At 42.7% G+C, this 15,494-nt stretch overlaps 1 protein-coding gene across 3 annotated transcripts in view; it reads right to left on the reverse strand.

Annotated features, from left to right (window-relative positions):
• Window positions 1–41: 41 nt before the first annotated feature.
• rfx2 (regulatory factor X, 2 (influences HLA class II expression)) overlaps window positions 42–15,494 on the reverse strand; it is an 81,471-nt gene continuing 66,018 nt past the window's right edge. For all 3 annotated transcript variants that reach the window (XM_084310521.1, XM_084310522.1, XM_084310520.1), the window contains 4 exons: window positions 13,769–13,977; window positions 12,852–13,005; window positions 9,733–9,775; window positions 42–4,995 (listed from right to left, as the gene is read on the reverse strand). In XM_084310521.1, coding sequence (XP_084166647.1) covers window positions 4,874–4,995; window positions 9,733–9,775; window positions 12,852–13,005; window positions 13,769–13,977 — 528 coding nt within the window. In that variant the 3' untranslated portion in view covers window positions 42–4,873. The remainder of the gene's footprint in view (window positions 4,996–9,732; window positions 9,776–12,851; window positions 13,006–13,768; window positions 13,978–15,494) is intronic.

The following is a 15,494-nucleotide window of genomic DNA, read 5'->3' on the forward strand; positions in this document are numbered from 1 at the left end:
CATTGATATTTGATCAATAAAAAGAAATCATGCTCAAAACATCTGGTTTACACCAATTTATTATACATTTTGACCAGGTACAAAATACAGTTGAACTATGCAGTTTTGTTACAGACCATCGTTTGCCCTTAGGCTAGGTAAAGTGTAGTCAAGAACAGGTTTAAAAATACATAAAAATAAGGGTTCAATATAATTGTAAGAAGAACCAGATCTAGTTCAATAAAAAATAATCCTCAGCCGAGAGTCTAAAACAGCATTACAAAAACATTACAAAGTACACATAGAAATTACGTTCCCAAAGCACTTGAAGGCAAATTACTGTGACAGGCACAAGTTACAAAAAAGCCTTAAATAACTCGAGCTTAGGATTCTTATAGCTACGACAGAAATCATCTCAAAAGGGGAATTAAGTGAGAGAGCGGGGAATCAATCAATTGAAACATTTCAAACACAAAGATTATGTCAATGAAATCTATTGGTCGTATAAATAGAACTGGGATTATTTTTTTTCATTGTTTGATGTACAGTTTTACTTGGGTTCATTAACATTGCAAACTAATATATATATATATATAGTTTATATATATATATAAAGTGAATGTGTCGATCAAATTACAGAACATTTGAAAAAAATTATTTTATTCCACACATCAGTGTAATCTTGTTAAATTAACATCAAAGCATTTTGTCTCCCCCAATAAAAATGTGCACAAGTACAGCGTGAGGAGAAATGAGTAGGTCATGACCGAACGGTCCCAAAGGCCACAGAAGAACGCACGCACACACACACGCACACACTCTACATCATATAAAGAAATATAGATATATATTCATTAGGTTTTAACAGTTTCTTGGTGTTACACACTTAGGCCTACAGTGCAACTGTATGGCTATACAGACATAGATCATCTGAGGGCAATAGCTACAGGAGCCGCTTCACTCTTCCATGTATCACAAGGGTGGAGCGGTAAGCATGGAACTAGTGAACAACGTGGAAAAGATAACTATAATAGGTGCATTTTCCTATTCTCATCCAATAAAATAAATGACTGCCAACTGACGAACAGCGAGGTGGTCTTAGGATCTGAACTCAAAGACTGTGTTGAGTTGGGGGTCGATTCACTTTCAATCAAGGGAGCGGATTTTCTTCCGAGAGTCAAATATTAAGTAACTTTTGCCGTGTTGTCCCATACAAACGACAAACGGTTAACTGAGAATGAAAGTACTGTCATTAGCAAATAAACAAATGTCAATTTTTTTTAATTGATTTAACTGAAAGTGAATTGACCCGAACCCTGGCAATTTCCTATCTGATCCAAACGGAATATAACACATGGTTGGAGTGAGGGCAAGGTCGCCTCCGAATCTGACCTCCGGGCGGGTCAGACACTAGAATCTCATGTCGAAGGGCTTTTGTTTGACAGCTCCAAAACGTGTATATCCCTTAGAAAAGTGACACTAGACCCTCTTTGGGCCAGAAATGAGGCAAAAACAAAACAAAACGGCTAGATTTTCACTTCCAGTTACGCGAGAGAGCTCTTAACGTGCAGTGGTTCACCTTGTTTTCCTCAACCACTCACTTCATAAAACAAAACTGTCTAGACATAGATGCTGCTGGTCGTCCCAGAACACAGCAGCTACCCTCTAGACATGTAGGTCACAACGTTGGGCGGTAAACGAGTGGCTACACTCTTCTAGTCGCCTCAAGTCATCTGAGCAGAGCACTGATATCTACTGCGGTAATAAACCATGGTGTTACGCAGACAGGGTGATAAGTCTCTGAGTTTAAACACATAATGACAATGTTAACTGGCTTCCCGACTACAGCCATGAGAGTTATCAGCATGATGCCCTATTGACTGACTGACTGGAGGGGAGACCAGACGGAAACTGAAAATGCTTTTTCTTTTTAAATATATTTTTATTCCTTCGTGGCACAGGTACGATTTTCTTAAAAATCTTGATTCCGTCGCTTGGACGGTTCCCAAGGTCACTTGCACACAGTAAGGGTGTATAGAGTTAAAACATGGAGACATTTCGGCATCAAGCCATCACCAGTGTCTCTTGTCCAAACATCTGCTTCTCTGCTCCTGAATTCATCTTTAAATAAGGAACATGTGGATGTGTTCACAGGGTCGTCCTTGTTTCAGACGACCATGATCAGACCTGTGCCACGGAGGATAAAAAAATTGGATAATTTTCTTTTTCACTCGTGTAAATGGGCATCTATGGAGGGACGAGTCTTTTGGGGTCAGTGGGTTGCATCGGTGTGCGTTTCTTTCGCTGCTAGCTGCAGCAGAGGCAAAGTGAAGTTCCACGCCTTTTCGTCCATAGATACACATGTAGTGACTCGTATCTTATGGCCTACACCTAAAACAGTTTCTCTTTAAAGGTGCTTCGAATGTCTTGAGGTTTCAGAGACAATACATTCATACTGCGGTAGAGGCACAGCTGAGGGAGATAGACATCTGTAGTGGTGGTTAAAGAGTTAGCATTTCTAAGGCACTCAAATGACACTATGGCACAGCTAGTTTAACCAAAACAAATAAGAGAAGAAGCCCAAACTAGACGTATGCCGTCATCGGCCGACGGCGGGTATAATCCCCGGAATAGCCGAATCCTCGCGGACACCTTTTGACCGCGCCACTGATCTGGCCACAGCCTCGGAGGAGTAGGAACAAATGGCGGTGATATAGTTTTTACGCGTCACTTTCGTATAGATAACGACGTTAGGATATCACAAAGTAATGACATGGGTCAAACGTCATCGTGATCGGACAGGCCGATGAGGAATAGTTGTTTTAGTTTTGTGAGAATAGCGGCACCATGAGGCCAAATGATTGGAAACGGCAATGGCCTCCTTATTATAGGACAAACAAGAGTTCAGAAGTAACACATCAAATTCCTGTTTACCATGCATTTCTCCTAAGTTTGATTGGATCTTTAATCATCAATTATCTAAATGGCATATTTAAAGATGCTGGTCCCTAGATGCCACACAGCAGGTTTAGTGAGAATCTGGTGAACAGGGGGAGTAGGGAAAAAAGTGTCAAAACATTCTAAATGGTGGAAAATCCAATATGGCATCACAACATAAGTCCCCCTTATTCTCCACGAGGCGCTGCATCTATGGCCTTTGGCCTGATGGTGGCGCTAGAAGAAAGGTAATGGGGTCACCAAAATCAAGAGGATTCTTCCTCTAGGGGTCATGAATATACACAGCAAATTTGAAAAGATTAGAATAAAAGGTGTTGGAGTTATCGTGTTCACACCGAGGATCCGTGGCGGTGGACGCAGTGAATCCATAATGTCCACGACACCCAACACACACCACCACTCGTACAGTTACATCCAACATAGTACTGGACTGCACACAAGTACTTCTTATTCACAGTTGCAAAAAAAGAAATCAATGGAAATTGTTTAACTTTACCCCCCGTCGGGTAAATCAGACACATTACCCTCCTCCTGGGGGCAACAGTGACATTTTCCCTGGGAGAAAGACCCCTTTATTTACATACTCTAACTAGGGGAGGGCTGCTACTCTGTGTTCTCTATGTACACTCTACACTCTGGGGCTCTAGCGTGGGCTGGGCCCAGGGGCTGCAGGGAGAGGGGTGGGGCTCAGCTAGACTGGGCTGGGGACTGAGGTGAGCTGAGTACTAACATCCACAAGGCTCGTTCCAGGCAGGTTCTGGACCGAGCACGAATCCAGCAGTAGGGAAAAGTCTGCACACTGCAAAGTAGGACTGACTGCACGACGTACCGATTTTGCCAGCGGTGAGTTTTAACTCGGGAAGCAGTGCTGAACTGAGGGGCTGTCGTCACCGTGTAAACAGAACACATATTTTACGGTCTGTTCTTGCAATAATTTATATTATGAATACTATGAAAAGTCACGTTTATCCATCTGCAACATTCAAACAATAACTTACTTTGCCAAACTAGCTTAAAATTCCTATGATAACATTATGCTAATGTTTATTAGTCAGTTTACCAAATGACTGCAAAGAACGGTCCACACTTGACAATATAAACCGTTTCACGTAACGTTTTGGCTAACGTTCTCTTAACAAGTCACAACCTCAAACTTTCCACATCCCCCCCAGTCAGTTTACCTTTGCAAATGACTTCAAATAATCTGTCATCATAACTTGTGACACTATAAAGCGGCTTAACGTCACGTCACGTTTGGCTAACGTTCTCACCAGTCGAGTCCTCACTTGAGGAACCACAGTCGAGTCCCTCACTTGAGGAACCACAGTTGAGTCCCTCACTTGAGGGAGTGAGTTGGGAGAACGAGGGACAAGGCAGTGGGTGAAGGCGAGGGGAAGGAATCGGACGTTGTGATTGGTGGAACTCCTCTTCTTCTTGTCATCTGGCGTGGTGTAACCCGAGTAACGTTACTGGACAACTGGTCTCACAAGGCGTCACCAGCTTCTTGTGTATTTGAGTGACAACCAGTGCACTTTGATGTCAAACTGAGTACCTAATATGCTAAATGTGACGTGAATGTTGTTTTACGAAACAGGAACTTCCCTACAGGGCTTATAGGCGGCATACATGCCACTCACAAGAGCTTAGCTTAAATGTTATATCGAATCATTGTCTTTTAAGTGACAGAAACAGACGTTGCAATAGCTAAATATAGCAAAATCCCTGTTCAATTTGACTTGCTAACCCAGAGCCTTTCGTTTTGATCCGAGCAAACCTCCCTCCACGACAACCTTACGTTTCCATAGAAACGTCACGGTGAGATGTGGTGGTCGTTTTTGGCTTCACAGTGTGCAGACTTTTTTTTCTTCCTTTTTTTACTACTAGGGACTGAGGTGGCCGCCTTCTGGACCGGGGGTATGTCCAGTCTGGTCCCAGCTCAGATCTCCTGCAGAGAGTGGGTGATCTCGATCCTCTCTCTCTTGACAGCCGGCTCGCTGGACCCTCGAGTCACATCGCCATCACTGCCCATGTCGCTCATGTCGTCGGAGAAAGACTGGTCTGGTGGAAGAAGGGTCAGATGACGGGTCAGATGGAGCTGCAGCTAATACCACCACACTGTCAGCATGTGTTACACAGTACACAGAACATCGTTAGGGCGGACTCCTAATACCTGGACTCTCAACTCTGTTTACATACAACACTATCAAATGGACCATTAAGATGGTGTGTAGTCAACTGGCCCATTTCCAAGTTCAACCTTAGTTTGTCCCAACATTGGGATCCAGCCTTGCCTTCAGCTCTGCTTTCATGGTGCTATGGGGATCATAAAACTACTTTTAACGTGGTTAGAATGTCCTCGTGATATGCTCACAGGGAGATCATGGAGATTGTGATATAATATATATATATTATATTATTCCTGCATAAACCACACTTCAATTTATATTCAGAACTTTCACCATAGCTGCTCTGACACTCTTTTAGTAACTGTATCCCATGTGTGACAGTCTTTCTCCGGCATCTCTGACACTCATTTAGGCAGTGTCCTAACCTGTCCACTAACTGTCCTAACCTGTCCACTAACTGTCCTAACCTGTCCACTAACTGTCCTAACCTGTCCACTAACTGTCCTAACCTCTCCACTAACTGTCCACTAACTGTCTTAACCTGTCCACTAACTGTCCTAACCTGTCCACTAACTGTCTTAACCTGTCCACTAACTGTCCTAACCTGTCCACTAACTGTCCTAACCTGTCCACTAACTGTCCTAACCTGTCCACTAACTGTCTTAACCTGTCCACTAACTGTCCTAACCTGTCCACTAACTGTCCTAACCTGTCCACTAACTGTCCTAACCTGTCCACTAACTGTCTTAACCTGTCCACTAACTGTCCTAACCTGTCCACTAACTGTCCTAACCTCTCCACTAACTGTCCTAACCTGTCCACTAACTGTCCTAACCTGTCCACTAACTGTCCTAACCTCTCCACTAACTGTCCTAACCTGTCCACTAACTGTCCTAACCTCTCCACTAACTGTCCTAACCTGTCCACTAACTGTCCACTAACTGTCCTAACCTCTCCACTAACTGTCCTAACCTGTCCACTAACTGTCCACTAACTGTCCTAACCTCTCCACTAACTGTCCTAACCTGTCCACTAACCTGTCCACTAACTGTCCTAACCTGTCCACTAACTGTCCTAACCTGTCTACTAACCTGTCCACTAACTGTCCTAACCTGTCCACTAACTGTCCTAACCTGTCCACTAACTGTCCTAACCTCTCCACTAACTGTCCTAACCTGTCCACTAACTGTCCTAACCTGTCCACTAACTGTCCACTAACTGTCCTAACTGTCCACTAACTGTCCTAACCTGTCCACTAACTGTCCTAACCTGTCCACTAACTGTCCTAACCTGTCCACTAACTGTCCTAACCTGTCCACTAACTGTCCTAACCTGTCCACTAACTGTCCACTAACTGTCCTAACCTGTCCACTAACTGTCCTAACCTGTCCACTAACTGTCCACTAACTGTCCTAACCTGTCCACTAACTGTCCTAACCTGTCCACTAACTGTCCTAACCGGTCCACTAACTGTCCTAACCTGTCCACTAACTGTCCTAACTGTCCACTAACTGTCCTAACCTGTCCACTTACTGTCCTTACCTGTCCACTAACTGTCCTAACCGGTCCACTAACTGTCCTAACTGTCCACTAACTGTCTTAACCTGTCCACTTACTGTCAACTAACGGTCTTAACCTGTCCACTTACTGTCAACTAACGGTCTTAACCTGTCCACTAACTGTCCTAACCTGTCCACTAACTGTCCTAACCTGTCCACTAACTGTCCTAACTAGGGATGTCCCGATCCCGATCACGTGATTTTCCGAAGATCGGGATCGGCAAAAAAATAAATAAAAAATCTGGATTTTTTTTTTATACATTTCTTTTTATTATAATTTTTTTTCCAACAAACATGACCATGTTCACGTCTTAAACTCATACTGAGGCATTCGTTTTGGTTTTAAATTGCATATCATCATTAATTAATTTATTGTCACACAGAGCAGAAGAATTTTGCCAAAACAAACCAATAGTAACCAGCTGCAGAACGGCAGACCAGCCACACTCTCAGACCCAAATAATTTTTTTTATTTAAATTTTTAATATCCCAATTACATTCACCCTGAATGTTGACGTTATCCAGGTGAAAAGTTAACTTCATTCAAGCGAGGCATTGCAATCCTTGACATAAATCATTTGATGTATAATTAAATCAAAGGAAATGCGTTTGGGTCTGAGAGTGTGGCTGGTCTGCCATTCTGCAGCTGGATACTATTGGTTTGTTTTGGCAAAATTCTTCTGCTCTGTGACAATAAATAAATGAATGATGATATGCAATTTAACACCAAAACTAAGGCCTCAGTATAAGTTTAAGACGTGAACATGGTCATGTTTGTTGAATAAAAAATAAATAAGTATTAAAAAAAAATAAAAAATTATCGGATCGGGAAAGATCGGTATCGGTAGATACTCAAAATCACATGATCGGGATCGGATCGGGAGCAAAAAAACGTGATTGGGACATCCCTAGTCCTAACCTGTCCACTAACTGTCCTAACCTGTCCACTAATAATAGCCCTTTTACACCAGCCAGGCTCCGTGCTGGAGCCGGTTCCCGAACGTAATCTCACACCGGCTGGCGCGTTCAGACCGGGATTAATTGGTTCAGAACGTGACAAATCGGTGCTCAGCTGGCACCGGAAAATAGTTGCTTTTTCCTCGCGAACCGTGACATCATCAGTGGGCGTGTCATAGTGGGCTGTGAAGACGAGTAGTAGCGAGTCAGCGCGAGAGCCAACACACAAAAGAATACACGCACACACACGCTGTATACGTTATAAATTAATCGTTCCAGCAAAGTAGGCTTCTATTATCCTAATTACTGTTTTAATGGGTATCACAGTAGTAAGTCCTACTGTAGAACATGACATACCGGTATTAGCATGACATCCGATTTACTAATGCCAATAATAAACGACAACCGCAATTGGCACTTGAAAAGTGTAAATGATGGATTAGTCAGTCGCAATTCATGGCAGCCCGTTTAGCTCAGCAGGTTAGTTTCCATGCCTGTGGAGCAAAAGGTCCCGAGTTTGAATCTTGGTAAATTCTTTTTTTTTGTAACGTTAATTAATTTATACTCTGGTTGATAAGATAAGATATTCCTTTATTGATCCCCTTGGGGAAATTCAGGCATCATAGCAGCATGGGGGATGGGGGTACAGGTAGTAGAAACTACACAAGCAGTGTAAACAAATAAATCAATATAATTTACTATCTAACTAACTGAAATATACAGTATCACAGTATTCACATAAGGTGCAGTATGCATAAGGTCGTGTTATTGTCCTTTTTGGGACACCAGTGTATAAATTAATTAACGTTACAGAAAAAAATTAAAAGTTACCAAGATTCGAACTCGGGACCTTTCGCCCCACAGGCATGGAAACTAACCTGCTGAGCTAGACAGGCTGCCATGAATTGCAACCGACTAATCCATTATTTACACTTTTCAAGTGTCAATTGCGGTTGTCGTTTATTATTGGCATTAGCAAATCAGATGTCATGCTAATATGTCATGTTCTACAGTAGGACTTACTACTGTGATGCCCATTAAAACAGTAATTAGAATAATAGAAGCCTACTTTGCTGGAACGATTCATTTCAAACGTATACAGTGCGTGTGTGTGCTCGCCCGTTGAGGCTCGCTCTCCACGCATTATTTCTACCTCCGCCTGGGTAACGCCCCCGTTGATGACGGAGACGGTGGAATGTTGGTTCTGCTTAAATGGGTGTAAACGCGGGGTGGTTCGCCAGAGAGCACCAGGGTTCAGAGGGTTCAGAACGGAGCTGGAGCTTGAACCGGAGCCTGGTCGGTTTAAAAGCGCTATAACTGTCTTAACCTGTCCACTAACTGTCCTAACCTGTCCACTTACTGAAGTTCAATCTTTAAAACACTGTCAGAGGTCTTGGAAATGGAAATTCAGCCAGATCCTATGATAGCTATTTTTGGCAAAAGAGGAGAAAATAATGAGTGTCTCTGGAACTAAACTCCAGATACCTACATGTGTAACACTGCTAGCATGGAGAGACTGATCTTCCCTCACTGTCTCCTCTCCCACCGAGCTGAGCCGAGAGGTGATGCAGCATCTTAAACTAGCTGGACTCAGTGTCAGAGAGGTGATGCAGCATCTTAAACTAGCTGGACTCAGTGTCAGAGAGGTGATGCAGCATCTTAAACTAGCTGGACTCGGTGTCAGAGAGGTGATGCAGCATCTTAAACTAGCTGGACTTGGTGTCAGAGAGGTGATGCAGCATCTTAAACTAGCTGGACTCTGTGTCAGAGAGGTGATGCAGCATCTTAAACTAGCTGGACTCGGTGTCAGAGAGGTGATGCAGCATCTTAAACTAGCTGGACTCGGTGTCAGAGAGGTGATGCAGCATCTTAAACTAGCTGGACTCTGTGTCAGAGAGGTGATGCAGCATCTTAAACTAGCTGGACTCAGTGACAAGTTTTGAGACAAGGTATGGAGTCCAGTTAGGGACTATATTAAAGTTAAGTTATGCCCCCACCTTCATAATGTGTAGCACTAGCTAATGATGTGTCTTTTTTCCCTTTCTTGTTTTTTCTTTTTCATTATTGTTGGATGTGTTTTTATCTTAAAAAGATATATTTTTTAAAGTACATTAACAATGTATATAAACTACAACAAGACGAAGGGAGCTCACCTTTATCCATGAGCGACGGCATCATAGAGCTAAGGTCAGTGAACTGAGGAGAGAGAGGACTTGACGTCAGTAATCAGCTGTTACAGGTTAGCAGATATAGCGGAGAGAGAGGACTTGACGTCAGTAATCAGCTGTTACAGGTTAGCAGATATAGCTCACACTCATGTCACATTCATTCTTATTATTTTAATAACATATCACTGAGAAAACATTGAAAGTCCAACTAAATCTTCCAGAATCTACTCGTATGGGAAAGACGAGTGACGGCAGAGCCACCAGAAAGCACAGTAGAAAAGCTCTCGGAGGTGAACAAGCAGGAAAACTCAAATCTCTAACACAGATTAGGGCTGGGCGATATAACGATAAATATCGTGATATATTTTAATAATCGATATCGAATATCTGGGGAAAAAAAATCGAAATTCTTATTTTTTTTTATAATTCTTTTTTTGTGTGACCTGCAACAGGGCAGTTTTAAAACCAGAGACAGTGGACAGGCTTGTCTTTCTTGCCTGCAACTTAAAGTAATGGCTTTGCTTGTCCAAATGACAATACTGACCAAATTGAGATTTATTTTTCTCTTGTCCATTTATTTTGTTTGCTTTCTAATTTAAAATACAGTTTGAAACCGTCTGTACACAGTAGGCTATGAGTGCTAGCAGAGCTAGACTCCAGTCACGAGTCACGGTGCACATGTGCGGTGGTTTGTCCACCAAAAAAGCGCCACAAGATCGAAAATAAACTAGCAGAGCCAGAACTGTTCAACTCCCCTGGAGCCACAGCCAGCAGAGAAGCCGGTTTACTTTCGCTTTTAAACCAGCTGCAGCCTGAGAACTGGAGTGTGAGGGGATGTAACACTAAATATGGCGGCAACGACAAAGAATTGCTGCAAAATAAACATACATCTGTTGTTTTAAAAAAAAATCTAAAAAATAAAACGTTTTTTTTTAAATTATTATTATAATTTTTTACTTATAACAATTCCGCTAATTATCGATATAGAGAAATATGATAACATTATCATATCGTTATCGCGATATGATTTTTTTCCATATCGCCCAGCCCTAACACAGATGGATCATAATTGGGCGTTCAAAAGCAGTAAAATCCTTATTTGAAAAATAAATGAATATAAACAGAAAGAATGACATCCCTGGGACGTCTCATTTATGTTCTAACTCTAATAATACACTTATTCACCATCTTCCCAACAGCCAAACGAGAAGACTGATATCCATTTCTGGCTAACTGCTTCCCCCTGGTGCCAGCCATTGTGCTAAGCTAGGTGAGCATGCACTCTGTACTGGATGCACAGACATGAAATTAACATGAATCCTCTCGTCTGACTCTGGTTGAAGATGGCGAATAAGTGTATTTCCCAAAATGTTGGGGAGTGTTCCTTTAACTCATTGAACGAGTATACTCACGAGTATTTAAATTTTTGGCGGCCAACGAATGGGAGGCAAAAACGAGTATACCGGCGGTACTTGTTTTTGCCTCCCATTCGTTGGCCGCCAAAAACGTAAATACTCGTTTTTTTCTTTCTATTATTATTATTATACTAAACAGTCAGCCGGACCTTCTTGTGTGATCCTGGTAGCTCTGAGTGAATTGGACTTGAAATGACGATCGAATCCCGATAGGTGGCAGTATCGCCTACCTTTTGAACTGGGCTAGTTTACTGTGGGGGAGGGTTTGCTCACTCACTGCTGGCCAGATTAGTTGCTGCCGGAGTTGAGAGCACTCCAGACAGAGGCAACTGGTACCGGCGTTTGCGAACTATTGGAGATTATGATATCACCAGACTACATTGGACTCTGCACTTCTGGTAAATCATAAAAATACTATACTAAGAGGACAAATGGTGACGATCCATCCATAGCATAAGGTGCGTTTTCACCAGACTATGTTGGATTCTAGTATTTTCAAACAGGCTGTTTGGATGTAACGTTATGATCTGTTGGGCGCTGCCATAGCCAACTAATGTTATTTATTTAAATTGTTCCTGTTCTGACTCAGACACTTCGGAGCAAGAGTGGACGGGGTTTTGGTGGACCTGCTGACAAAGGTAACGTCTATTTTACCGAACCCCATCATAAAACATGCCTTTGTAATGATCCCAGCGTCTGACGACCCCCCCCCCCCATGGTTTGTGAATCATTCTACTATGGTCATGTTATCTTTGACCTGGAAATAATTAGGGCTGACCCCTATTAGTCGATTAGTCGACTAATCGGTCGAAAGGAGCCGTAGTCGACTGCCAACCTCTTAGTCCAATAAAAAAAAAAAAAAAAAACGTATTTATTAAAAGATATTTCTCTTCTTTTTTTATCATTCTTTCCAAAAGAAAATAGGCCTAGATGCGTGGCTGACGCTAATGGCACGCATACTAGAGGCTAACTGCCTACGAAAACAGGCACAGAGGCACTGAAAGAGGATTTCACCCATCTAATGAACACACTAGACTAGACAAATATCAAGATGTATCCATCAGTGGACCAATTGCATGCTTTTGCAGAGGACAAGAAGTCTTCAGTCGACCTTTTTTTTGTCAACCAATAGTCGACTAACGGCAAATTTTGGCCAATCATAGTCGACTATCCAAATCCTTAGTCGGGGACAGCCCTAGAAATAATATAGGTATCAGGTGAGCAACAAGCACGAAATGCGCACATGCGCACAAAACACGTCATATCTCGTGTTCCAGGAAACAAAACTGGATAATTTTGAAACGGTTTTCTGCATGGGATAGCGCAGGAACGAAGGTATGTAGAACTAAACGGTTTGTTCCCTGTTGGAGTATACATATTTCCTTTCAAATGAGCCATACTATTGTCTCCATATAGCTATAATATAGAATATACAATGGGTCTGCAAACATCGTGAAAATGGTCAAAAAACACTGGCGCCAGGGAGTACAGATGGAAAAATAGCGTAGCAGTCTCAAAGAGTTAAACCACGGGTCGAGATCCAAAGCGGGTCGCAGGCCGTCTTCTGGCGGGACCCCACATGACAGCGGTAGTAATGCAGTATGTTTATGACATGGTTAAGTGAGCTGGTGGTTCCCTGACATGAAGTCATGCTGTAACTCTCCAGCTCTGCCTGCTCTGGCTCCTCACCTCTCCCATGACGGCGATGGGCGTCTCTCCGGTAGCCTGGGCTACGCGGTGCTCCACCAGGTAGAACATGTACTCATCGTACAGCAGCCGGATCAGATGGAAGGAGCCGAAACTGGCAGCGCTACGCAGGGTCAGGTCTCTGATCACCATGGAGCTGCAGCAGGGAGGAGGACATATATAAGTAACTGTGCTTTTATTATAATAACACATTTACATCGTATTGTGAATGTCTTGAGGCAAAGATCTGTCCTCTCCACTATCAGAAACCCTTCTCATCACTAGAGTAGACACACAACACTGAAGGACCACACAACACTGGAGATCATGGAATCAAACAGTCCAGTGTCTGACAGACCATGCTAGACTCTTTATAAAGGGTTGAAACCTCCACCACTCTGACAGACCATACTAGACTCTTATAAAGGGCTGTTGTAACCTCCACCACTCTGACAGACCATACTAGACTCTTATAAAGGGCTGTTGTAACCTCCATCACTCTGACAGACCATACTAGACTCTTATAAAGGGCTGTTGTAACCTCCACCTCTCTGACAGACCATGCTAGACTCTTATAAAGGGCTGTTGTAACCTCCACCACTCTCTGACAGACCATACTAGACTCTTATAAAGGGCTGTTGTAACCTCCACCACTCTGACAGACCATACTAGACTCTTATAAAGGGCTGTTGTAACCTCCACCACTCTGACAGACCATGCTAGACTCTTATAAAGGCCTGTTGTAACCTCCACCACTCTGACAGACCATACTAGACTCTTATAAAGGGCTGTTGTAACCTCCAACACTCTGACAGACCATACTAGACTCTTAGATGATGTTCTGTATTTCCTCTCTCCTATGAGCTCATAATAAATGTTTATAACCAGACTGTATTTCTGATTCCGGCCTTACTTCTTACCTGTAGAAGGACCATTTAAGGAGGAACTGGCGCGCAGCCCTGGGGAAGCTGGGGCTGCCCTGGTGGGGCTTTAGGACCTGGGAGACCACGTTGTCCAGCCAGGCCGCCCACTGGTCCAAGGAGCTCTGCTGCTGCAGGGTCACCTTGAAGTCCTGCTCCAAACGCTGAACCACACTCTCGTCACACTGACACACCCACGATGCCTGCTCCTGTTGGACGCAAACAGTGAGTGAGTGAGTGAGTGAGTGAGTGAGTGAGAGAGTGAGAGAGAGAGAGGTTGTGTAACTAGCCATTATATGGTTTTCATAATTTATGTTCTTTACAGGGGCGGCTACGTGGCGTAGTGGGCAAGGCGCTCGCCACAAAATGCTGGAGACGCTGGGCTCGTCAGTTCGAGCCCAGCGCTCCACATTTGCTTTCAGTTTAGCTGGTCGTCCGTACTAATACACATTGGCCGTATTAGGGGGTGGGAAACTGATGGGTGGGGATCGGGCGTTGTGGACAGCGACTCCTACAGGTCGGTTGGTGCACCTGCGCAGTAGAATCAGGAAGTGTCGGGGGCAGCGTGAGCCTCCCACGCGTTACTCCTCGCCACTGAGAGATCGAGCTGCGCAGGTGAAAAGATGCGACTGCTGTTACCTCAAGTACCGGAGGGGACTTGTGCTATGTATGACTTAGTCCACATTGCAGCCGGCTTGTGGGAGGCAAGAAACAGCGTCCGTGACAGGGGAGGGTTGAATTGGATGATACGAAATTGGGATGGGAGAAAATATAGAAAATGGGAGAAAAAGTGGATAAAAAAAAAAAATTATGTTCTTTACGTTTTTGTAACCCTAATGTAATATTTGAGAATGTATTTGTTGCATTTCTTATCCCTTTGTTATTTAATTTGCTACACATAGTACCTTTATTTTGAAGTCTCAGTTATATATAGTGTCCCGTTGGACTGCTCTCGCGTGTGTGTTTTGGGACTAATTGTGACACCTGCAAGCAAGCAGCAGGGCTGGTCAGCATTATGCTCCGGTGAAAGTTTGATCATTTAACTAATATGACGGTTACAAGAACAGAAGACAGAAGATTTTCCCCCTTTGTGTAGCTGCAGCCAACAGGGTATTTAGTGTTCGTTTGTGTTTTACTTTGGTAAAGGATTATTTTTAGGGCTGTGAAAGTTAATGCTTTAACTTGAGATTCATTCAAATGATTTAAAGCATTAAAAAAAGTGTATCTAGATTAATCTATGGTTATTTGCAGTATCTTTGCTTGTTCTTTTTTTGCATTGACTCATGCACCTTTTTGAAAATCATCTGACATGAAGATGGAACACATTTTTGTTGTTAATGATTTATATTACTGGTAGTTCATACAAGACATTATCGTCCTCTAAGCCAATCTGCACTTTAACATAGGCCTGGGTTGTTTTTATTTCTGTTAGCGCCGCGGATATAAGAAAGAGGTATTTAAAGCTGAGTCAATGTTGATGGTTTTGTTGAACATTTGTATTTTACAGGAGAGAAACTGTATTCAAAGATCAAAGAAAGCTATTAAAATAGTCTTTGAATCTAAATATACTTTCTTTGTGTTGATTCTACATTAATTCCATGATTTTACTCAAGTAAATATCTGTTACAAGCTTCGGTCTTAAGTAGAAAAATGCGATTTTTTTATCTAATCTAGATTAATTACAGAAAATTGAGATTAATTGGTAAATTATTTTTTATCTATTGAC

Source organism: Notolepis coatsorum, assembly GCF_963971535.1.
Source record: "Notolepis coatsorum genome assembly, chromosome: 3".
Lineage (NCBI taxonomy): Eukaryota > Metazoa > Chordata > Actinopteri > Aulopiformes > Paralepididae > Notolepis > Notolepis coatsorum.